This window comes from Equus caballus, chromosome 28 (genome assembly GCF_041296265.1).
Source record: "Equus caballus isolate H_3958 breed thoroughbred chromosome 28, TB-T2T, whole genome shotgun sequence".
Lineage (NCBI taxonomy): Eukaryota > Metazoa > Chordata > Mammalia > Perissodactyla > Equidae > Equus > Equus caballus.
Window position 1 is genome coordinate 26,650,902 of NC_091711.1, and position 25,945 is coordinate 26,676,846.

The following is a 25,945-nucleotide window of genomic DNA, read 5'->3' on the forward strand; positions in this document are numbered from 1 at the left end:
CAATAATTCACCAAAGGGATCTGTAGTAGAAATTTTAATAGAATCAATTTTTTTCTTTGCGTTTATGGTTCTGAGTTTGATATTTTTAATACTTAAAATTGTCTCCAATATTACAATAATGCTCTCCATATCATTTTTCTGTTTTTTCTCAAATGTTAACTTACTGAGACTTCTAGGATTAATTTAAATATAAACTGCAAGGTATCTTCTTTCCTCCAAATTGCTCATAAGTTGCATCAAACCATTTTCTGAATAATGTATCTTTTAAAAAAATGGTATCATTATATATTTATATTCCGTATATACCAATTTATAGTTAGCTTTCCCCCATGCACCAATTTATAATATTTACCAATGTGAAATATTTGTCTATGACAATATTTTTAATGACTTCACAGTATTTCATTATAACCTATACAATAATATAATTAACTATTCCTTTCTGTTGAATATTTCAGCTTTAGGTATTAGCTTTTCTAAGCTCTAAATATATCTTCCAGTCTATTATTTCTATATCTGAGCTCCTTTACTTACAAAAAATGAACTCTTATTATGCATCCTTGGTTTTAAATTGTTCTATATAAAAGTCATAATACACTGTGCTCACAACAAGTTAAATTATACCTTCTCTTATAGCTGTGCAGGGTGCACCTTCTTCATGTTCCAACCGGATCTCTTTTAATGCCACCAAATTCTCTGTCAGTTTACTTCTTCCTTTATATACTGTTGCATATGTACCCTATAAAATAAATTGTGAAAGACTTAAAAGCATCATGAGAGTCTATCTGTATCACCCATATACTAAAGAGATCTAACTGAATTTCTAATTTCTAAGCATATACTGAATTCCATCTTGCAAGGAAAACTCCACAATGATTAGTATTGGTTTTCCTATAGCTAAGAGGATTTTCAATTCCACATGCACAGCTTCCATACTCTTATAACCCTAGAGAGTGCCTTGCAATTATGAATACATAGGAAAAATATTTACTTTTTGTACTTTGTATCAGATGAACAGTTGGATCAATAGCTTTAGAATCAGAGGTACTTAATCTGCAATGATGTGTGGAGACTGAGGAAACTGATCATGTTAACTGAAAATGTAACATTAAATTATAAAAGTTTTATCAGTTTTCAAAATTTTTGTACATTAACTCTTCTTTAAAAAACGAATACATTCTACAGGGGATTTCTTCTATCATTGCCAGGATAGCCCTCAAACTCCCTTAAGGCTTCCCTATTAACTAATTCTATTATTTTCTTTGCCCTTTCACATCCTGGAAGGTAGACCATTTCAAAATTAGTCAGAACTAGTAGCAAGTTCAAGAAAACCAAGGTCTTATTAGACAAGTATTTCCTTAACCTTCAGTGAGATGTGTCTTTATCTTTAAAGATAGTATTTTGATTTTTTACAGGTTTGAACTCATGCAATTTCCCATATGACAGCACAGACAGTAGACTGCCCAGAGGAACTAACAAATAGATACCTATTTTGTTATCAAGAAAGCACAATATTTTGTGTTTCAATAGAAGATTACAAGGCTACAAGAAATACTCATCTCCTCTCAAACTGATGGGGTAATTTCAGAATTAAAGGTTCTTTTCTTTCTAACACTCTGTTGACTTTTCAGAACAAGATATAATCTTTCAGACAATAGTGATCACATTTTTTTTCCAGGTTGACAAAAACTTTGGACTAATAGAGGAGTTTAGACAATAAACAAGAAAAAGAATGTTTTACATTTTTGAAATAAGTATTACCTACCTCTCCAAGTTTTTCCAATTTGATGTAGGTTTCCATTTTCCCAAACCCAATTTCTGACTGAAAGTAAACAATTATAAATTTAGTATTCTTAAAATTTCAATTCATCTCTCTCAATTTCTGAAACTATCTTGCTCTAAAGACTGTCTTAGAACAGAAAAATCTGATTATAATTGTTGAACATCTGTCAAGTTTTAAAATATACCCAATGTTGGAACATTCAAAGGTTCAAAAACACCAAAGTTCACAATTAAAACTGTCAACCCATCTTTTTTACATAGACCAACATTCTGCTATGAAAAAATTTTGCTTTAAGACCCTGAGATCTTAAGATATCACAGGCATGTTAAGATACTAAAGAATTTTTATAAAAAATAACTACAAGATTTTCTTTTCACAAAACTGAAAAATAAATAATTTTCGTACATATTTTCCTTCACCAATATTTGGTTCCCTAGGAAGGCCTGCAAACAACAAAACACTATTTGTTTCAGGTTTTCCAACCAAAATATAATGAAAAAACGACTGCAAGTCACACTCTACTATGGATCAAGAAGTGGTTAACACAGAAGAAACAATGTAAGTCTAAATCTGGGCCAAAAAAGCAGGGGGTCAGGAGGAGCTTTAAAAGTGGGTTCTCAAAACCACTGCTTTTAAACTCTGGGCTCGTTTGCCTCTTTTCTATGGAGTCAATTAATGAGGTAGATGGAACATAACCAAATATGCAGTGGAAACCCAATATTCAAAAACCAAAAACAAGCAAAACAAAAACTCCTAACACAAACGATTTAGGAAAAACGAAAAAAACATACAGAGATGGAAATTTAGGGATTGATAAAGTAGAAATAGAAAAAAAGTTAACAAAAAAGGAGAACAAGAATTTTCGTAAAATTGCTTTTTAGTACCCCTTTGTGGACAGTGGAAAAAGCAATAATAATCAAAAGAAAGAGTTGCCTCTCAGAGTAGTGCTAATGTCCATAGCCAGTGAAAGGAAATAGCATTCTTTTATAGATAACCTCAGCTCCCAAAAGTGTATAAATAATGCTAGATCATGAAATATTATGTTTTAGTCAAATTTTGGAGGTTCAAATATGCAATTTTCCAGAGGTGTTGAGTAAAATAAAAATGATACTTGACAATTTCACTTAACATCACTCACCACATTGAACAACAGGATAAACTGCCCAAAGTTGAATGGCCAAAAGTAGCAGGGGCCCCTCAAAGGAATTATTTTTATCCTTTTTTCTTTACAATGATATATATATGGTTAAAAGCCATGAAGAAAATTGCATGTCCAACAGTTTTGGTAAACTACTAGAAACTTTGGTCACAGGTGGGATTATTGAATGACTGAAAAATTGCTTTTATTTGCACTCCTTAAAACTTTTTTCGACAGATGGTATTTTCAAAAAAATTTAATTAAAAAAATGAGTTTTCAGAACCTTCATATACCATCCACCCATGTATTGTCTTGTGTATGACTCAGAGATATTAAGTCATTGCTTTTTGTTATCAATAACTAAGCAGAATAACAAAGTAAAACTATAATACATAACACTGTCCAAATACAAATGAAGTTTTTAATTTTAATACGGAAAATGTGGTAAACCGCTCACTATTTGGTACATGAGAGCCTGATTTTGAATAATCTTTCAGTTTATGGTTTTTTTTAATAGCCCTTATACATATGATCTTAAATAATTTACTTCAAAAAAAAAAGACTAATTGCCAGGGTCACACAAACTATGCTAGAATGTGTTTATTTTCTTACACCTAACTCTGGAATTCAGGTGCTTACATTTAAAAAACATGGAACTATTGTACTTCTGCCATGAATTTTTAGTCTTGTGTCCTATCTTTTATGAAGGAAAACTATATTGATAATAAATGGAAACTAGTATGAAAAAACAATGAATGTCTCTGAAAATAAATAAAATTAAAATGTCATCATCTGTAACAATGAGAAGCACATAGAAAAGTAGAATGACAAACTACGAACTTTTTCTTATCAGGAGTTGGGAAATTTTCTTATTCATTCTTTTATCTTAAATGAATAAATACTAGTATGCCCTTAAAACATCAAATACGCTTTGATCCAATGGTGGCTGTGACAAAAATGCTGAGATTTGCTTTAAAGAATGTATAAGTAGACTACAAGTTCAAAACTATAAAGATAAAAATGTTATAGAGATTACTGTACTATATAAAGTATATAAGGAATAAAGTGTAAGGGATGTATCAAAAATTAACATTACAAAGAGTCATTCTTCAGAGAATGAAATTTAGTGAAATCATTAAAATATGCTGAAAGTCTGCTTTTTAAAAATAAGGTAAATACTGTACTAAAATTATGAATTAAATTTAAATTTGAATAATCGATCTGTAAAATAAATAGCATTACTGAATTCCACCCATGCAGGCAGGCAGAGAATTCAGACAAAAGACACAGTTATACCAATGAATTGTCTGTCAGAACCTAATTCAAAGGGTAAAGTGCACCCACCTCACTGCCCATGTTAACAACTTCCAATCTTTTTTTTTTTTTTTTTTAAATTTTTATTTTTTCCTTTTTCTCCCCAAAGCCCCCCGGTACATAGTTGTGTATTCTTCGTTGTGGGTTCTTCTAGTTGTGGCATGTGGGACGCTGCCTCAGCGTGGTCTGATGAGCAGTGCCATGTCCGCGCCCAGGATTCGAACTAACGAAACACTGGGCCGCCTGCAGCGGAGCGCGCGAACTTAACCACTCGGCCACGGGGCCAGCCCCAACAACTTCCAATCTTAAGGAGTTAATAATTATATCCAATATTACTTACTGAATCTTTAAATGGAATTTTTAGAAAATTTTGCTTGCATTTTTATCTGCTGAACATGACAAGACTAACAATAGATATAATGACTAGCTTGTTGACATGTTCTCCTACAGAAATTATTCAGAGGACAAAGGACAAAGCTCATTTATTCAACATTTACCAAGCACAATGCTAGGTACTGGGGATATAGTGAAGACGACAGTATGAGTCCTGCTTTCTTGAGTTCACGATATACACTGAGTTCCATCTTACATTATTCTAGAATATTTTTAAAGTTTCATAAAAACAGAAATAATAGCGAAAGGAATGGACCAATAATCTTTATGCTTTACTATATATAATACAAAAACCTCCTTAATTCTGCTTTCCAAACAAATGAAAATAATTTCTGATACTTCATTGCTCCAAGAGAACATGTGGCTTCTTGGAAGCCCCAAGCAAATTCCTGTTCAGATGGCTCTTACAGCGTAATCACATGAAAATTTTTTTAAAAATCCAAAATAAATTTTATTTATTTATTCCCTTCATCTCTCCAAAGCCCTCCAATACATAGTTGTATATTTTAGTTGTGGGTCCTTCTAGTTGTGGCATGTGGGACACCACTTCAGCATGGCTTGACAAGTGGTGCTAGGTCCACGCCTAAGATCTGAACCAGCGAAACCCTGGGCCACCAACACAGAGCACACAAACTTAACCATTCAGCCATGTGGCCGGCCCCTAAATTATAAATTCTAATAGCCTTCCTATAGTTCAATCTAATTTGTAAGTGGCATTATGGGAGATTTGATTACTGTGGCTCTGGCAACATAATCACTGTATCACAGTTGTAAAGATCTATCAACATGCTGGCAATGTAGTTCTAATTGAGCTTCAAAACAAACGAAGTATGTGCAAAAGTTCTAAAGATGCCATTCTACAAGAGAATGTGTATATGAGAAACACTGAGGACAAAGGGAGATTTTTGCAAACACTCATTTCCCTCCTTGAGAGAATTACCTAGTTAGTGTTACTGATAGAAATGTGTTCTTGAAAGAAGGCAAAGTTAAATCCATCTGTATCATAAAGCTCACAATTTTTTTTTGAGGAAGATTAGTCCTGAGCTAACATCTGCTGCCAATCCTCCTCTTTTTGCTGAGGAAGACTGGCCCTGAGCCAACATCCATGCCCATCTTCCTCTACTTTATACGTGGGAGGCCCACCACAACATAGCTTGACAAGCAGTGTGTAGGTCTGCACCCAGGTTCCGAACCGCTGAACCCTGGGCCGCCAAAGCAGAACGTGCAAGCTTAACTGCTGTGCCACCGGGCTAGCCCCCTAAAACTATTCTAAAATAAAAAGTTTATTTAAATAAAAAGTCAATAGGAAGGACTGAATTGAGAGGGAGAATGAACATACGTGAGTGCATAGAAATAACAAATATTTTAAGCATCCTGAGGAGATGGGATAGGAAGAAGGACAATTCCTCAATATTGAAAGGAAAGAGCAGAATGAGTATAGGTGTGGACAGATTTGCACATTTGTTATTTAGAAAATGAGAGGGTTTCTGGTTGATGGTTTCTCTCTTCTTTAGCATGTAGGAGGAGAGATCATCTGCTTAAAGTGAGAGAAGTGTTAACCAGAGAAAGACAGTAGGGTAGCCAAGCAATACTGAAGGTCCATTTGAGGTTGATGACCATGAATTTATAGAAGAACCAATCAGCCCTACTGTATATCTTTCTCTACCAGAAATAAATTCTGTGACTTGTTTCTTAATTCCTACTCAAATAAAGGATTTATGTTATTTTTACTACTCTACTTATTATACGTTGCTATTGAAAATAAAAAATAAAGTTTTATATTTTAGAAAGACAAGGTTAAAATTTTATATTTTATCTTGAAAAAATATTTTATTTTTTAGATAGAGTCTGTTATTCATGGAAACATGACCTCTAACACGTGAAGAATATTTTTCTTTTCCCATCTCCTTTCCATCCATTCTCTAATGCTTCCCCTTCACACATAAATCTAGGATATTGAAGAATAATTTTATAATACACTTCAAAAGAAACCATGCTTCAGTAAGGTAGATGAATAATGAAAGGTATGCATCGACAGAAACCAAAACATAGCTGGCACAATTAATCTGAAATCTAAAGTCATTTCATATCAAAAAACACAGGAGGTAGGAACATTCAAACACAATAAAAACTCCAGCCACTTAACATTGATTAGAGGGCACTTGTTTTCCTTAATCTCATGTAGACTGATGGTGATTAAATCGTACCTTTAGTCCCAATCTGAACATATAATAACTCCAAAATTTATCCTAATTACCAATCCTTGATAATGAAATGACAAAGCTATTTGAATAAAAATGTCTTAAGCAGTGATGCAAAACCACGGTGATCATAAACCTATCTCAAAATCAAGTTTGCATTATACTTTTACCTTACTGTATATTGATGTCAAATAACAATGTGCTCATATTACATAGAGCATAAAGTAATTTTTTTTTTTGAGAAAGATTAGCCCTGAGCTAACATCTGCTGCCAATCCTCCTCTTTTTCCTGAGGAAGACTGGGCCTGAGTTAACATCCATGCCCATCTTCCTCTGCTTTATATGTGGGACACCTGCCACAGCATGGTTTGACAAGTGGTGTGTAGGTCTGCACCTGGGATGCAAACTGGCAAACCCCGGGCGGCCAAAGTGGAACATGCAAACTTAACCGCTGCACCACTGGGCTGGCCCCAGAGCATAAAGTAATTTTATCCTTTAGAATATGTAGCCCAAACCGAAATTTTTGGTGGCAAAAATCATTCCATGATATAATACATTAAAAAGAGATATAACAACTGCCAACAAACCAAAATTCCTCATCAATTGCTCCTTCTTCAGACTCAAAGTTCAACTGGGTACCAGGTCCGGCCTATTTTACTTCTACGTGGTCCCTAGGCTCTGGGTTCTACTTTCCATTTCTTCATGACTGCCACATCATCCCTAATTTTGAATAATTCCTAACTCATCTCCCTGCCTGTAGTCTTTCTCTCCTTCTACTTCATCTTTTAAACTTTTCCAAAGCTATTGTTATGAAACAAAAATGTGATCATGTCAGCTCTTGTTTAAATAAATACCTTTGAAGTCTTTCCATTACATGGGATGAAGTCCAGATTCCTTGGTCTAACATCTAAGGCTTTTTACAGTCTGGATCCATGCTATCCTTTCAAGTTCTATTCCTTAATTCCACATTTAGCCTTCATAAAAGTTATAATTTCCCGAATCATACCTAGATTCACTCTTCTGGGTTTTAGTACATGAAGTCTCTTCCTTAGAACATCCTTTTATCCACTGTTAACCTGACAAATTTCTACCCATTCTTCTAGAGCCAGCTCAAGCACTGTCTCCTCTGTAAGCCTGTGATGTGCAAAGACATTTTATTCACTGTCTCTTGTTGCCACATAGCACTTTATACGTACCTCTACTATAGGACCATAGTCAAACAAAAGAGATCCTCACATATACGATCACCTCAATTTAAGTCAAAGGTGACAGTGAAAGAGGGAAAGCTGTCATTTCAATAAGCAGCACTAGCTACATTGCTACACTGTTGCCATGGAGAGCAACCAGAATAATCATGGGAGTATAAATTGGTACAACCACTTTGTAAACTGTTTTGACAGTATCTAGGAAAGCTGAATATACGCATACAATCTGATCCAACAATTCTGCTCCTAGGTATACACCCAACAGAAGTGCTGACATATGTTAACCAAAACATATGGTCTCAGAGGCACTATTTGGTAACAGCCAAAAACTAAAAACAATCCAAATGTAAATGTCTATCAACAGAAGACTGGATAAAGTATAGTATACTCATACAATGGAATACCATGCAACAATAAGAACAAATGAACTATAACCACGTACAACAAACTAGATGAAACGCAAGCATAAAATTAAGCAAAAGAAGCTAACCACACAAAGAATACAAATTATCTGCTTCCATACATATTGGGATACATATTGTATAATACATACACATAAACTTGTATAAATACACATTTTATATATTTGTATAAAGTGCACTTCAATAATTTATATAAAGTTCAAAAGTTTAAGAATAATCAGAAAAAGACTATCAAAAGCATTTTAAAAATAAGAACTTATATGTGAATGAGGATTTAAAAAAGTCTCCAGAGGCAGCCCTGGTGGTCTAGTGGTTAAGATTCAGTGGTTTCACCGCCACAGCCTAGGTTCATTTCCCTGTAGTGGAACCACACCACCCATCTGTCAGTTGTCATACTGTAGCAGTGGCTCACACAGACAACTAAACTAACAGCTAGGATACACAACTATGCACTGAAGCTTTAAAAACAAAACAACAAAAAAGTCTTCCCAGATATTCAAACATATTATAAACATAATATAATCAAAACAGTGGGAAATACATGGGTGAAACTAATATTTGGCATTAGAAGGCAGGGATAATGGCTACAGTTGAAGAAGCGGGGGCCGAAAGTGAACAGAAAGGTAGGAGGCAGGCGATTTCTGGAATTTTCTTTTATTGATCTGGGTAGTGGTTACAAAGGTATGTTAACTTTGCACAAGTTCATTGAGCTATATGGGCATGGTTTGCGGACTTTTCTATACATCTAGTATATATTAATATATATTTATATATCTAGTACATATTCTGCACATCTAGCATATATCAATAAAATTTATCAAAAACTGAAATAAAATATAGCTTATATTCTATTCCAATATGCATCTTTAAAGCCTTAAGAATGGAAAGTGATGAAATCCAGAAGGCAATGTAATAAAATTTAGTTATTCAAAATTCAAATATAAAAATTGCTATAAAATGCTTGCATCCAGAAAATCAAACAAACAGATCTGATGGTGTAGGTATAGGAGACTAAAAACTTACTAAGGAAGCTCTCCGAGACCTTCGGCTCATTGGTTGATCAAACGGTGGACTGTTTATCTGCAATTTTTCAAGATATCCATCAGGTATTCTGATATCTGCAGGCAGTGATAACCGCTTATTTAAATCCTTCAAAAAAAAAAAAAAAGAAAAAGAAAAAAGATATTTGCAGGAACTACAAACAGAAAAGACAAGGGCGTCTGATCTTTGAATTCATGGGCTCTAATATATTATTTCCTAGTGATAAATAACTGTAAAGTTTTATCACAGTTGCAATGTTACCTATGTTGATTATACATAATATACTGAAATGTAAACATATTTACTGTAAGCAGAAGTACACAATGTAGTTTTACTGAAATGGTACTCTGCAACCCAGTTATTTGAATCCTTTCATTGGTAAATTCACATGGAATTTACTTTGACATTATCATACCACCTAGCAGGAATAGGCAAAGACTATACCACAAAATGTGATTGGTTTAACTAACCAACTAGATATTTTATGATTTTGTATGTAACACACTGAGAAAATTGAAATATTTTATTATCGCTATGTCAATGAAAAGAAATAAAAGGCATTTGCATTTGTTTCATTTAATTACAGAATGTGAACTGAAAGAAACTTAAAAGAAAATCTTGCCTGTATTATTCTACCAAGAAATTAAATACTATAAAAACAAACCCCTACTATTCATAATAGTAGCCAAACCATGAAACAAAATTGAGATGTATAAGAACTGTATAAATTCTTATTGAGAGATATATGACTTAAGTATAGAAATATACTACATTCCCAAACGTATATGGAAATTAATAAAAGAAACCTCAACTAAATTGGAGTCGGGAAGATCTGTAGGGGGAGCTCTCACGCCCTAGCATACATCATCAATTACTCCAAGAGGGAAGCAATGTATGCTTGCATCTCCAGCAGGAAGTACAACTACTTTACTACTGAAGGTGGATTTTTCTCCCCTCTTGGCAACAGCCCAGCCAATGAGAAGCACCACCGCTTAGCCAATGAGAAGTTGTCACCATCCTAAACTGTTACTTTCCTCCAAAAGGCAGAATGTTAAAAATCATTAATGTATACTTGCCTTGGGATAGTATATAATTAGAAAAAAGGAAATTTTGACAAAACTACTCTTTACTAATGCAAAGAAACAACTTTCTTACAAGTATCATCTGCCTTCATGAGAATTTTCAAATAGGCATTTACAGTCATGCACCGCATAATGACGTTTTGGACTACGACAGAGGGTGGTCCCATAAGATTAGCACCATGTAGCCTGGGTGTGTAGTAGGCTATACCATCTAAGTTTGTGTAAGTACACTCTATGATGTTTGCACAATGATGAAATCACCTAATGACGCACTTCTCAGAATGTATCCCCATTGTTAAGCCTGCATGACTGTACTCTGATATATACGTGTGCATGTGTATTTATACACACAAACATAAAAATACAAGAATATTTATGTTTTTTAAATGGTTACCTCCATTGAGATCCGTCTATGTATACGATTTCTAAGACAAACACCTGTAGGTGACTGGACTTCATCAGATGATGTCCCAGAAGCTTGGTCACTCTCACCATCTGATCCCATTTTTAGATTTTCATGAACAATATCTGTACCAGAAAATGAAACATTATTTATCTTAGAAAATAAGTATTATACTCTACTCTATCACATAGTTTATTATCACTACAGTTAAGACGTAGACAGCCAATACATAAAAATCATAGCAAAGTCTTCTACATTCTGGGTGCCAGAGGTGTGCGTATATAACAGACCAAAACATAACTCAAATGTTTTAAAATAGTAGTAAAAAATCCTTTTACAAGCTCAGATTATGAAAAGTTATGGAAAAAACCTAACATTCAAGTTATTATCCAGAATTGAATAATGAAGTTATAGACTAGAAATAATACCTGAGAATTATTTAGTCAGTTTTCTCATTTTCCAGATGTGGGAACTGAGACCTTGAAAGGTTAAATGACTTTCAAAGGTCATACAGCTTAGAGGCAGAGCTAAAAGAGAAACCTGGTCTTTTGCCTTTTACTTAGTTTAGTATTCTTTCCATTAAATAATGTGCCATTGGGTCTACAGCCAAATGAGCCAGTTCTTTGAATATTCTTTAAAAAACTTTTTTAAAGCTGCTAATGCAGCTTCTCCTCCCACAAGAGTTAAAAAATAAAACAACAACAATTCAAAAAATTGAACCGAATTTTGAAAAACTGAATATCTACTTTGTACCAGACCTACAAAAAAGAATTTATGACCCCCAAAAATCTGTTGGGGGGAAGACATATTTAAACTGTGATACAAGGTCGGTTATGGTATTTTTTCAATAGGGATAAAAGTTAAATGGGAGTAGAGGGGAGGGAGATTAATTCCATCTGAGAATATTAAAAACAATAAAAACAAACTTGTATACTCATATACCTGCTCATATATTTGCATGTCAATCATCCTGTAATTCATCTAGCAAGAGTAGCCCACCAGAAACAAATGCTAGATCTCGAACACATCTCTTGCCATGAGTTCTCTCTATACAATTTATTCATTCCCCGAAAAGTATCATGTTGTTTCATGCTGCAATACTTTAACATACTTTTTTTTTCCTTATCTCTAAGAGATGACTTCCTCCATTTTATCAATTTGTCGGTGAACTCATACTTATTCTTCAAAACTATGGTCAGGTGTCATCACTCAGTGAATTCTTTTCTACTGTCAGACACAGATGACTACTATGGCTGCAACTACTGCACTGAAGAGCAGTTTTTGGTTCATGTGATTTTACATCAAGTTATGAGATAGTTGGGGGCAGGATTTGGCTTATTCATTTTTGTATTACCACAACTTAAAGTGCTTCGTACTTAGAAGGTGCTCAAAAAAATTCCAATAAATTGAATATAAACTAAAAATCAACGAATAGATTAGATAACTGGACTCTTTCTTTCAAATGAAATGTTCTATGAAATATCAATATGTAAAACAAATATTAGTATTTTATAACTACAAATTTGAACTTTTAAGGAACAATATTTGCTTATAAAAATGAGAACTATTTGACAAAAAACTAAATTCAAGGATCTCATCAAATCAGTCTTAGAATTCATACATTTCTGTATTTTTGTCTTAGTAACACATTATTGAGAAAATCATTACACACACTGATAAGCAGTTGCAATAGTAATAGGTTTTAATAGATCAATATGTACTTTAAAAGAATATACTTCAATTACACAGAGATTTCTAGAGAAAGTTTATACTGAGATCCGAACAAAAATTTTACTTAGCAGTAAAAGTCAGTGTATTGGTGACTGATTCCTAATCTGATAGTATCTAACACATCTGAGGCTAAGTATTCTTTTGTTATACTTTAAAAATGTTTAAGATAATTGAACTACACCTTCCATTTCCAGGAAAATCTGAAAATCTTCCTTCCTCAAGGAAACATTGAATAAAATATAATAATACTGTAAAATTTATAGCTCAATTTGCAAGATAATACCCAGGAAGCAAAGACAAAGAAAGAACTGAAAGCCCAAAGCTATTATGCATAAATTGATCGGCCATCTTGGGAGGGGTTGCTGATCTTGGGAAGAAGGTGCTTAGGCTGAGCTGCCACACTGGGAAAAAAAGATGAAGCCTCAGGTGTCCGAGCTGCAAGTGAGAGCTTCTTATAGAAAGGCATGAGACTCTCAAAGTCTCAGCTACATCCTTCAGTAAAGGAGGACTTAAAACACAAATCTGGGGGCCAGCCCGGTGGCACAGCAATTAAGTTCATCACTCCCCTTTGGCGGTCCGGGGTTCACCAGTTCAGATCCTGGTGTGGACCTATGCACCGCTTATCAAGCCATGCTGTGGCAGGCATCCCACATATAAAATAGAGGAAGATGGGAACAGATGTTAGCTCAGGGCCAACGCTCCTCAAAAAAAAACCAAAAAACATACATCTGCTCTACTGCACAAGGACTACAAAGGAGCATATTAATCTCAGACTATGAATAAATACTTGAGTAGCATCTGACTCAAGCAAGAAATTGCTCATGTCATTAACGAACGAGTGTAGTTCTGACATGAATACTGGTTCGTATAATAAAGCCTTATGTCAAAACTTCACTCATTTGACAATGGTGTAAGCAAATTCTTTGCTGAGTCAGTTAATAGGCTTTTGAGTAGTAGAGGAATATTTACTTCTCAAATGGCTCAATTTTTGTGCCATTCACAATGTAACAGCTACAGAGACAACATACTTTTAAATTTAATCTGCGTGACTAACATAGTCATCACTTTCTCAAGTTTAGACCAGGGATCAGCAAACGTGACCTGTTTTTGTATGGCCCCTAAGCTAAAAATGGTTTTTGCATCTTACAAAAGTTATTTAAAAAAGAAAAAAAATATGCAACAGAAGTATATGTGGCCCACAAAACCTGAAAAATTTACTATCTGGCCCTTTAAAGAAAAAGTTTGCCATCCCCTGGTCTAGACAATCAACAACACAATAAATCAAGCCCTGATCTGATGTGTTTTCCAGTTTCTATGGGGTAAATACTCCCTCCACGGCCAAATTCAAGCTACCAACAAGACATCACTGAACATGTAGCTGGGAGAAACATGCACAATATTACATAGTATTTTAACTACACAGATACAATAGAAAGAAATAACCCCAAAAGCACAGGTAATAGTAAAGTGCAGCAAAATAATTAGTAAATAATGACTTTTGAATATTCATTACCTTTGTTTTTAATTTAGCTTATTTAATTGTAAGTTTATATAATTTAAATTTTGATAATGGCTGTGTTTAACAACCAGCTTGCAAAATTCCTGAAAATTTAACAATCATCTCTCATGAACCAGTGTGAGCCAACTCCAGCACACCATTCTATAGGCTTACACCTCTAGCGATAAAGGCTACACATACATTTCCCATAGATCAAACCCACTGTAGATAGGCTCATACTCCCAAAAATAACAAAACAAATGAGGAAATAATCTACTATGGCAAGAGTAAGCAGATTAAGCAAGCAGCAGAATAAAACCACCAGAAACTTCAGTAAATATAATTATGCCATGAGACTATAAAATAATTATGCTTAAAATCATTAAAAAAAATAAACATGATAAATAAATAAGACAGCATCAAAAAGACCAGGGAAATAAACAAATAGGAACTTGCAGATATATGTTTTTCCCAGATATTTAAAAACGACATAGTGACCTAAGAATAACAACTCAGGTGATAATCATATATACTAATTATTGCACTGGGCTATCATACGGTGATAATCTGGAATTACTAAAGTATGACCCTAAATTAAGCACCATCTTAGGCTACCATTCATCTTGAAATCTTGCATCCACCTTTTAAGGGTTTTGTCTTCTTTCTGGTGGACAGGTTTTCAAATGTTACTCCTCTGTATTAGCAGCAGTACTACCTTTCTAGAACCTTCCATCTTTCTGCTCTCTCTCTCATTCTCAACTTGATTTTTATCTTATAAGAAAAATCAGGCATTAAAGGCTAGCTGACTTCCATACAACTAAAACATAGCTATGTACATGACCTACAGTCAGAAAGTTAAAAAAAAAAAAAAACAGACAAATTACCTAATCTGCTTCCATTTCTAGGCATCGCCATGAAGGAGCCAAGGCTTCCTCCAATAACGCTATGTGGTCTCCGCAATGGGGGCTTCTTGAAGGATCCTGTGTACTGGTGGAGGAAGGAATGCATACTGTGAGAGGTTGGAGGCCTGCCATTCTTCACAATTGGCTCTGGGGTTCACAGCATCCAAGAATCATTCCATTAACAGCCCAAGATCCAGGATCACATGAGAAGGATTGAGAAAGCAAAGCAGAAAACAAAACGAAAGGTTATAATAGAGATCATAATATTTAACCTCATTTCTTTGGCTATCTATACAAAGTACTAGAATTAAAATAATTTCTATGAAAAAATACTTATGGAAAATACTTTTAATATTTGAAATTGGTCTAGTAATTATCCATTTCTTATATACCCAAAATTGGTTAGCAATCACAAAACTATTAATATAGCCCATAGATTTTTTGATCCATTTGCTTGTTTTAATACATCTCAAGATTGTTTCTATAGTACTCCTACATCTACTGACTGCCTTGCAAATGCCTTACGATTAGGCATGCTGTAGAATATAAAAACATGGTCCTGGCCTGAAGTAACTTACATTTGCTAGACACTCAAAAAGGTATGTCAGTCAGTAAATAAAACAGAAGTACTTGAGTACAGGTCAGAATAGAGGTTCTAAAATTTATTACCCCAAATTTGGCATTTTTTTTTAAAACCTTTTTCTCTTTCTCTTTTTGCAGGGGAAGATTTGCTGTAAGCTAACATCTGTTGCCAATCTTCCTCCTTTTGGTTTCTCTCCTCCCCAACCAAAAACAAGTACATAGTTGTGTATAGTTGTAAGTTCTTCTAGTTCTTCTATGTGAGCAGCCACCACAGCATGGCTACTGACAGACAAGTGGTGTGATTCTGCGCCCAGGAACCGAACCCCAGCCGCTGAAGCACAACACACCAAACTTTAACTGCAGGGCCATTAGGGCTGGCTCAGGATTTTTAATATAAATAGTTCTAAAAGAAAATTACATACCTATAACCAAGCAGAAATATTTTCAAAACATAATACTTAAAAGTTACTTAATTATAAATGGGGAAAATCTTGCTTTGTGATGTTTACAGGGAATCACTTGACCCCCTTCCATCTCCAAAGAAGAGCTCTGATAAAGGTTAAGGACATGATGTCTTCTGTGACACAATTAGTCTTTTGTATTAGCATTATGTTTTTACTGGCAGTATACTAAAGGAATTTTAAAAGGAACTAGTCTCCTCTGAATATCGTCTCCCTTTCTTCTGTAGCTGAAAATCAGAAGTAAGGATATGTCCTGCTGAGGGGATTCCTCTACCTGTAAAGGCTAATCAGACACCAAGGAAGAGTTGGCAGGGGGTGGGTAGCTCAGATCCACAGAACAAGACCAAAGTATGGGCTTAGGAAAAATGAGCCAAGAAGACCACTTGGCCTGTACTTCTACCATTGATAACTGCTGCCTAGGAGGAGAGAGCAGAGGGAAGATAGGGCAAAAGGGTCGTCTAATCTGGGTAGAACACTAGACTGGAAGTAGGGGGAGTGCTTAACCAGTGATGGAGAATATCTGTCCAAAGTGTCCCATGGCCTGTACATTCCTGGGCAGCAGCTGGCTGATCAAGGATTTGGGGATCTTAACTTAAGCCTAGTAAAATAACCAGTGATTTAATGATGAAGGGGGAGGGGGTATCTGATATAAATGTGTAAATTAAATAGGTACAAGCACTGTGGGATAAAGGAAAGAACATGTAGGAATTTTTTCTCTTTCTAGATTATATTTCATATCTGGAATCGTAATAAAATGTATAAATATTCTACCTATAGACAACATTTGTTTTAGTTGCTCTGTAAAGTTGTCCTGGGGAATATAATTTTATACTCCTGGGGAATATAGCTAACAACATTTAATAATTCAGGGGATATTTATTGTTTGCCTACCATTTAACAAGCACTACTCCAGCCCTGGGCATCAGGAGATGAACAAAACAAACAAGGTACTACTCTTTGAGACTATAAAAGCTAACGGAGGGAAAAACAGATAAGAAACTAATGAATAAGAAAAATATAAGACGATGACAGGCAATATACGAAAGAGTAAAATAAAGAGATATGACAGGAAATAAATGAGCAGCTATTTTACACTGGATATTGAGGAAAGTCCTCTCTGTAGAGGGCTTTTTTTTTTTTTTTTTTTAAACATTGGCCCTGAGCTAACAGCTGTTGCCAATTTTCCTCTTTTTTTCCCCCTTCTCCCCAAAGCCTCTCAGTATGTAGTTGTATATTTTAGTTGTATATCCTTCTAGTTGAGCTATGTGGGACGCCACGTCAGCATGGCTTGATGAGCAGTGCTAGGTCCAAGCCCAGGATCCAAACCTGTGAAACCCTGGGCCACTAAAGAGGAGTGTGCAAACTTAACCACTTGGCCACAGGGCCAGCTCCTGTAGAGGGATTTTTAAGAAAGATATAAATGCAAGAAAGAGCCAGTAATGGGAATATGGGTGAGTGATGGGTTAAAAGATATTCCAGACAGAAGGAAAAGCTACTGCAGAAGTTGACATGTGGCAGAGTTTGACTTGTTAGAGCAGTCATCCTCAAACTTTAGCATGTTTCAGAGTCACCTTCAAAGACTTGTTAAAACACAGGATTGCTGGACTCCACCCCTAGACTTCCTGATTCAGTAGGTCTGGCATGGAGTTTGAAAATTTGCATCTCTAACAAATTTCCAGGGGATACTGCTGTTGCTGGTCCAGGGATCACACTTTGAGAACCACTATATTAGAGCTACAGAAAGATGGGAAGTGTAGCTGTGGTATTTAATTATAAGGGGAACAGTGTTATTAAGTGAGGTCAGAGAGAGAAGCAGGTTTGCACGTCACCATAAAAGTTTGAATTTTATTCTGACTGGAAGCAGTTATGGTAGCTTTGAAGTAGGTAGTAATATGACCCGAGTCATGTTTTAAAAATATCACTGAGTGGTCAGGGATAGTGGAACGTGGTGGGGGGGATGACTATAAACGGGTAGCATGAGAGGGATCTCTTTGTGGAGATGAGATAGCTCTTCATCCCGATTGTAGTGGTGGATACACAAATCTATACATGTGATAAAATGACACAGAACTATGCTCACATTTTATTCCAATGTTAATTTCCTGGGTTTGATAATGTTCTATAGTTACAGAAGATGAAACCAAAGGGGGACCTGAGAGAAGAGTACAAGGGACATCTCTGTACTATCTTTGCAACTTCCTTTGAATCTATAATTATTAAAAAAAAAAAAAAAATTGGGGGCCAACCCAGTGGCCGAGTGGTTAAGTTCGCACGCTCTGCTTTGGTGGTGCAGGGTTTTGCCGGTTCGGATCCTGGGTGCAGACATGGCACCGCTCATCAAGTCATGCTGCGGTAGCATCCCACATGGCACAACCAGAGGCACTTACAACTCGAATATGCAACTATATACTGGGAGGCTTTGGGGAGAAGAAGGAGGGAAAAAAAAGAAGAAGATTGGCACCTGAGCTAACAACTGTTGCCAATCTTTAAAAAATAAAAAAAAATTTTAAACATCCCTGTGGATGCTGTTGGAGAACAGATGATAGGGAATCAACTGAAGGGAAACAGAAGAAGGAGACTACTCTAGTACCCTAAGCAACAGATGATGCTGGCCTGAACTAGCATGGAGAGAAACAGGCAGATTTAGGATATATTACAAAAGCAAAACTGAAAGGCCAGCAGACATGGCTGCAAAATTACTTTTATACACATTCTCCCACCCAGCTTTTAGTGAGGACCTATATTAAAAACATCTAGCCAAAGAAAATTTTTAAATCCCCAGCAGAGCAACTATGAAAAATATATGAAATATGCTATGTGAAAAGGCAGTAATTTGAATCATGTATAATCAAGTATATAAATGAGTCTCACTAATAGTGAGCTTTTAATAGTTATTTATGTAGTAAATATATAGGAAGCTAAAATGGCAGAATAGGAAAAAAGAGGAGAACAGAAAGATAAAGGAGAGAAAAGAATCAAGGATAATTCCTGGATTTTTAGCAGTAACTATTTTGTTTTATTTAGGTTAAGTGAGGGAAGTTGGAGTACAAGCGGATTTTGGGGGAAGGAAATCAAGAATTCTGAAGGACCATCCCAATAGCATAAGTGGTTAAGTTCGCACACTCCGCTTCGCTGGCTCGGGGTTTGGAGGTTCAGATCCTGGGTGCAGACCTACACACTGCTCAAGCCATGCTGTGGTGGCATCCCATATACAAAGTAGAGGAACACTGGCAAAGATGTTAGTTCAGGGACCAAAAAGAGGAAGACTAGCAACACATATTAGCTCAGGGCCAATCTTCCTAACACACACACACACACAAAGAATTCTGATGTGGTCATATTTAGTTTGAGATTCCTATTAGACATCTATGTGCAGAAGCCAAGTATGCATTTGGATATGAATCTAGAAATCCAGACAAAAATCTTGATCAGAGATATAAATTCAGGAGTAGTCAGCATTTACACACTAGTTGAAATCATAGGACTGGATGAGGTCACCCAGGGAGAGCAAACAGAGAAGAGAATGGGGCCTATGGGAGAATCATAAAATATTCTAACATTTCAAGATTATGACAGCAATTAACTGGACAGTTCAATAAGATAATAATACTCTGTATTTTAAAAAGTAATGGAAACCTGTAAGACATTATGGTAAGTGAAATAAGTCAGACACAAAAGGACAAATATTGTATGATTCCACTTACACAAGGTATCTTGAAAAGGCAAATTCAGAGAGACAGAAAGTAGAACAGTGGTACTAGGGGCTGAGGGGAGGGGAGAACAGGGGTTATTGTTTAATGGGTACAGAGTTTCAGTTTGGGATGATGAAAAAGTTCTGGAGATGGACAGTGGTGATGGTTGCACAACAATGTGAAGGTACCTAATGCCACTAAAACTGAACATGTTAAAATAGGAAATTACAGGTTATGTGTATTTTACAATCTGCTTAAGAAAGTAATGGAAATCCAAATGAAAATCTGCAGCAGATCTTTCTTATTCTAAAAAGTAATTAGTTCCAACTAAGGATTTCCAATGATTTTTAACAATGTGGTAATCATGATTCCACTAAGAAATTTATTTGGCATCTTATTTATTCTGATTATGTGATCTTTTGATGATGTGAACTACTATGATCAGGAACATGCAATTTCTTAGCCTAATCTGTAGCCTTAACTCATTCCTTGTTCCTAATCCTGCTCTTTTAAACACTAGTATTAGCCTGATCCTATTCCAGACCCTATATACATCCAGTGATGTCTGTGCTTTCACCCTCCTCCTCTCAAGGACTTTGTGCTATCTGTAGGAGTTAGCACTATTTACAACCCCCATGTCATCCAACATTGTCAAAAACTGTCACTGCTACCATGTATCAATCAGCAGGAGAAGGAAGAAACCCGAGAGTAAGACAAAGTCTTGTAATATCCATAAAACTCGGCTTGTTGATTCCAAACGACATGACACATTGCCCCAGTGCACAGACTGAGGAGCAAGGACAAGAAACTGGAGTATCTGCAAAAGGAGACCATTTCAATCTTTGCCTTTTGGGGTTACTGCAAATCTTAAACAATCATGAGAAGCGACACTGAGTTAAGTTTATCACACTTGTGGGGAGCATGAAGATGCAGTTCATCTTCACAGCTGCAGGACTGCAGCTGTGTCAAAAGAAGTAACTTTTGCTGTAGCTGTGCTTAGAAGGCCCAAACAGTATAATAAAACATTATCTTTGCCCTTCTATATTTGTGATCTATTCTCTCCATCATATTTAAATTGTCACCTATCCTCCTCATCAAATTAAATAATTTGAATATATCTGCTCATTATACAGTAATGCTAACTACTTAAAGATCCTGAAATATAACTTTCCGTGATATGTCTAAAACAGTATTAAGACTTTTACCAAGCAAATTGAGAATCTATGAGGAAAAGGTATTTCTCAGATGAACTAAATGTTTTCATTGAGATGAAATTCATATAAGATAAAATTAATTATTTTAAAGTGTACAACTCAGTGGCATTTGGTACATTTACAATGTTGTGCAACCATCACTTCTGTCTAATTCCAAAATATTTTCCTTACTACCAAAGGAGATCCTGTATCTATTAAGCAGTCATTCCCCATTCTTCCTCTCCTGAGTCCCTGGCAACCACTAATCTGCTTTTTGTCTCTATGGATTTACCTATTCTGGATACTTCATGTAAATGGAATCATAGAATATGTGACCGTTTGGGTCTGGATGCTTTCAGTTTTCGAGGTCCATCCACATTGTAGCACGTATGAGTACTTCGTTCCTTTTTATGGTTGAACGATATTCCATTCTAGGGATATACTACATTTTGTTTATACATTCATGTGTTGATGGACATTTGGGTTGTTTCCACCTTTGGCTACTGTGAATAGTGCTGCTATGTACATAAACATTAGTGTACAAGATTTTGTTTGAATACTTGTTTCAATTCTTTTGGATATATCCCTAGGAATAGAACTGCTGGGTCATATGGTAATTCTATTTCCAACTTTTGAGGAATTGAGATGAATTAATTTTTGACAGTTTTAAAAAGATTAAATATTCAATATCTGTTCAGTTACTAAAAAAATCTGATGTGTTCAGAATTCGTTTTCCTTGAAGGTACTTTAGAAATAATATTTCTTATACCTCACTCTGCAAATTATTGTGCAAAACTTTTATTTCATATTTAGAAAAACTGTATTGAGTTAAAGTCAGTATGCATAAATCAACCAAGTTTGCAAACTTTCAACTTATTTTAATATACTAAATATAAATTCAAGATTCCTCTTTCCCTGGGTTCAATCTACCTGTCAACGTGCAAACACACTAGCTTATCTAGACAGGCACTCTAATGTGAACTATAATTATATTATACATTTATAACTGAGTTAAAGCCTTCACAGTATGACTCAATTATCAAAATGACAAAGATAATAGTTCAAATTCTATTTGGATGGGGATAGAATATGTATGAGTGAGAGTACATGTGCCTATATGTATAACCTAATGTATCATATGCATGATAATTTTTCTAAGATTTTTATAGTCTTATCCCCATATATGTGTACTTCTCCATTTGATTTGTTCTATAGTATGCATGAGAGCCACCTGTCTATATATAGTGCAAGAATAACGGAATTGTGCTCATGCATGTGATGAACAAGAGACAAGAGATCAAAAATTGGTTCAAAGGCTGTTTACTTAGGGCAATCATAAACTACATTCTGCCTCCTCTTTAACTAGCATTGCCACTATATGGCTGTTAGACAAAGACCACTTGCTTCACAAGCTGGTTACATCATTTGTGAGAAGATCATTTAAAAAGTATAGTCTACCACTTCTCGTTCATTAAACCATATTCAGACACAGACTGTGATCTTAGGAGCTTTTTATGCTCTAAGATAAACTCCATAAAGAAAGAATATGTTGGAATCAGCTATCAAGCACTGACAGATGACCAAAAATGTAGAGAATCTTTGTCAAAGCTGTTGGTGAAGTCAATGTGCTATTACACATAGGGAATAAGCAATAGCAAATTATAACTCAGAGATGGCCTATGCTACCAGCATCTGCAACCCAAGAGGAATTAATGTCTATTATGACATCTTCATAAGTATTATTTCAAGTAACTCAGGTTAAGAGGAAACTCAATATAGCTCCTATTTTCTCTTCTCTACTTCACGTTAATATTACTACTATAATAAAAGAAGTTTTAATAAAGTAAACAATATGTACTACTTGAAAAAAAAAGTTCAATGTTTCACCATATTAAGCATGTTTTAAGACAATGCTAAAATATTCTAGAAAACATGTAATTAATCTAAAACATTAATTAGCTCTCCAAAAAGTATATGCATCTTCTTTGACTCACTCTTTTTTTTTTCAAGGAGAGGTTTTCTTGTTGTTAAATACCAATTAAGAACATGTCCCAGAAACCATCTATCAAGTTGTATATTGTGCTTCTTTTACTCCCAAACATCACTGGCAAATAGTTACCAAGACTCTTCCATCATAAGAATGAACACCTTTGTTCTGGGGCTTAATTAATACCAAGAATTCAAAGAGGGTATGAGAGAGAATTAAGGATTTCGCTCCCAGCAAGAGGAATAAAAGTAAAACATTGTAAAATCATCTTTGAGATTTGACCCAAATGCAAAATGTTTCCCTCCTACATATAGGTAAATTGTACCCAAATTATTATTTTAAAGTTTCTAATGAACTCATCTGTATCTCCTCTCCAGTATTACAATGAGCCAGATGACTCTGAGTAAATAATGACAGGAAAAGAGACAAACTGAAGCTTGGGTAGGCTAAATTACTTACCCAGAGTAATACAAACTAGTAAGCGTATAAGTGTATCCCAAATTCCAAACAATGACTTTTAACTTAAAATCCAGAGCCCTTTCCATGATACCTTTCCCTCTCTCACAACAAAGTCATTTGCATTCAGCTGGAGGGGGTAAGGGTATTGATGCTTTCACCCACTGTTAGAAATCTCTAACAGAAGAATTTCAGGCACAGGCAAGGAAGGCTTGCCAGAGAATCTGCACATCATGACACACTGGCAGGCATTCCTGTAAGCTCTTTCCTAGTTATTATCATGGCATCCCTAGGGCTATCTCGGTTTTGAATAGGTAGCTCTGTTCTGTAAAATTTATCAGAATTTTGCATTTTAATCCATTCAATTTAACAAGCTCTTTTTTTCATATCAACATCTGTGTGCTACTACTTTATACTGTAAAAAGAACTGTCAAAACATGTGAAACACTGTAGAGTAGTCGCCCCCTTATCTTCAGAGGACATGTTCCAAGACCCCCAGTAGATGCCTGAAACTGTGGATAGTACCAAACCCTATACATACTATGTTTTTTCCTATACATACCTATGATAGTTTAATTTATAAATTAGGCACAGTAAGCAATTAACAACAACTAATAAAATAGAACATTATAACAATATACTGTAATAAAATTATGTCTCTCCTCTCTCTCAAAATATTGTTTTGTACTGTACTCATCCTTCTTCTGATGATGATGTGAGATGATAAAATGCCAACATGATGAGATGAAGTAAGGTGAATGACATAGGCATTATGACATAGTGTTAGGCTACTATTGACCTTCTGACAATAATCAGGAGGAGGATCATCTGCTTCCAGACTGCGGCTGACCATGGGTAATTGAAACCACAGAAAGTGAACCACAGATAATGGAGGACTACTGTATGCCTATCTACTATAAGCGCTCTCAATAGGATGGATAGATTCTATGGTACACATAAAATAAGAAAACTAAGATTCACTCATGTGATGAACCTTGTAATCTATATGGAAAGTCAATATGCATATAACGCTATAAAACTATAATGAAGCCTCCATTTCACAGACTTACTATGCACTTTTAAGCTGTATTAACTTACGTTATAAGAATAACAAAAATATTTAAATGTTAATTTAAAAATAGTTACTTAACAACAAGGATAATGTTATACAAGGAATTCTTACTTAAGAACCAATGGAAAATGGAAAGATAAACGGGATAGGAGAATTCATCGGGGTTTGTGACCAGGGATAACAACACTGTTGGAGTAAGAGTGGAACATTCCAGTAAATAAGCAAGTAAAAGTCACGTAGTTTTCTCTTTCCTAAGAACTAGGGAACAAGACAGAGAAATAAACAAAAGGAAGCTATTAGAAAGTAATTAGGAAAGTAAATTTGCCTTCTCTTTATAAAATAATTAAAAGGGGTAAGCATCTCTCCCCCCTTCTCATACTCTCAAATACTTACCATTATCCTTGTTGCTGTTTTCTTCAATAGTCATTTGTTCAGCCAGTTCAGACAATGATTCATCAATAGTCTGGCTTCCTCGAAGCGTGAGGGATAGTCTTCTCTTAAACTTTTTCATCCTATCAATTAAATGTGACTGAAATATCCTGAAAGAACAGAACAGAATGAACACAAAATTAAAAGTATGAATATTTTGCAGCTCAAGAAAACTGTCATTCTGGGTTTACCGAGAATCCTCCAAATAGGAATATAATGAGGAATTCTCACTTCCACCAAACATGACAAAATCCAACCCCTGCCTTAAAAAGATCCTCACTGATATGTTATATTTACATAGAATCATCAGAGGACCACAAATTCTACAAAACTCAGATTGAGATTTTAAGCATCACAACTAAATTTAGAAGGAGTGGAAATTTCCTTAAAAGGTGCTTTTCAAAAATCAATATAGTGAAAATATCAACACTGTGTTGATGGATAGGTTCCATCATTATAAATATCAATCATCATATTGGAACCAGTCAGTGATATCTTCCGCTATAACCAGGGGGACAGGAGAGGTGACGAGGGGGTGGAGAGAGAATAAAGAATGATGTTTGCCACTTTATTAAACAGCTCCAATAGGAATTTTCTTCTTTAAGGTCTTAGCCAATATAATGGCGTTTTGTTTTGTTTTTTCCCCTGGTCAGCTGTCATGAGTCTCTTCCTATTAGCACAACAATGCCAAGTTTTAGAAGGAAGAAATGAAAGTCAAATAAACATGTATCAGATACCTATCCCACACTAGACACTTTCAAATGTCTTAATTCATTTAGTCTTCCTAAGTCTAAAGAGTAGACTATACTACCCCATTTTCACAAACAAGCAAACAGGCTCAAAGAAGTTCCCTGACTGAAGTCAAACAAATAATAAATGATAGAACTGAGATTTAAAACTAGAATTACCATTTACCTTTTCCCCACATTTTAACATCTCTGAAATCAGGATGTATCTCAC

General features: G+C 35.2%; 1 protein-coding gene across 12 annotated transcripts in view; it reads right to left on the minus strand.

The window, feature by feature from the left end:
• The window catches only part of CDK17 (cyclin dependent kinase 17), a 108,755-nt gene that overhangs the window by 33,002 nt on the left and 49,808 nt on the right, over positions 1–25,945 (minus strand). For all 12 annotated transcript variants that reach the window (XR_002804526.2, XR_002804524.2, XR_002804525.2 and 9 more), the window contains 6 exons: positions 24,950–25,095; positions 15,096–15,260; positions 10,974–11,107; positions 9,480–9,605; positions 1,766–1,822; positions 625–739 (listed from right to left, as the gene is read on the minus strand). Coding sequence is in view for 9 of the 12 variants with exons in the window: in XM_023631143.2 (XP_023486911.1) it covers positions 625–739; positions 1,766–1,822; positions 9,480–9,605; positions 10,974–11,107; positions 15,096–15,260; positions 24,950–25,067 (715 nt within the window). In the remaining 3 variants the exon portion in view is untranslated. The remainder of the gene's footprint in view (positions 1–624; positions 740–1,765; positions 1,823–9,479; positions 9,606–10,973; positions 11,108–15,095; positions 15,261–24,949; positions 25,096–25,945) is intronic.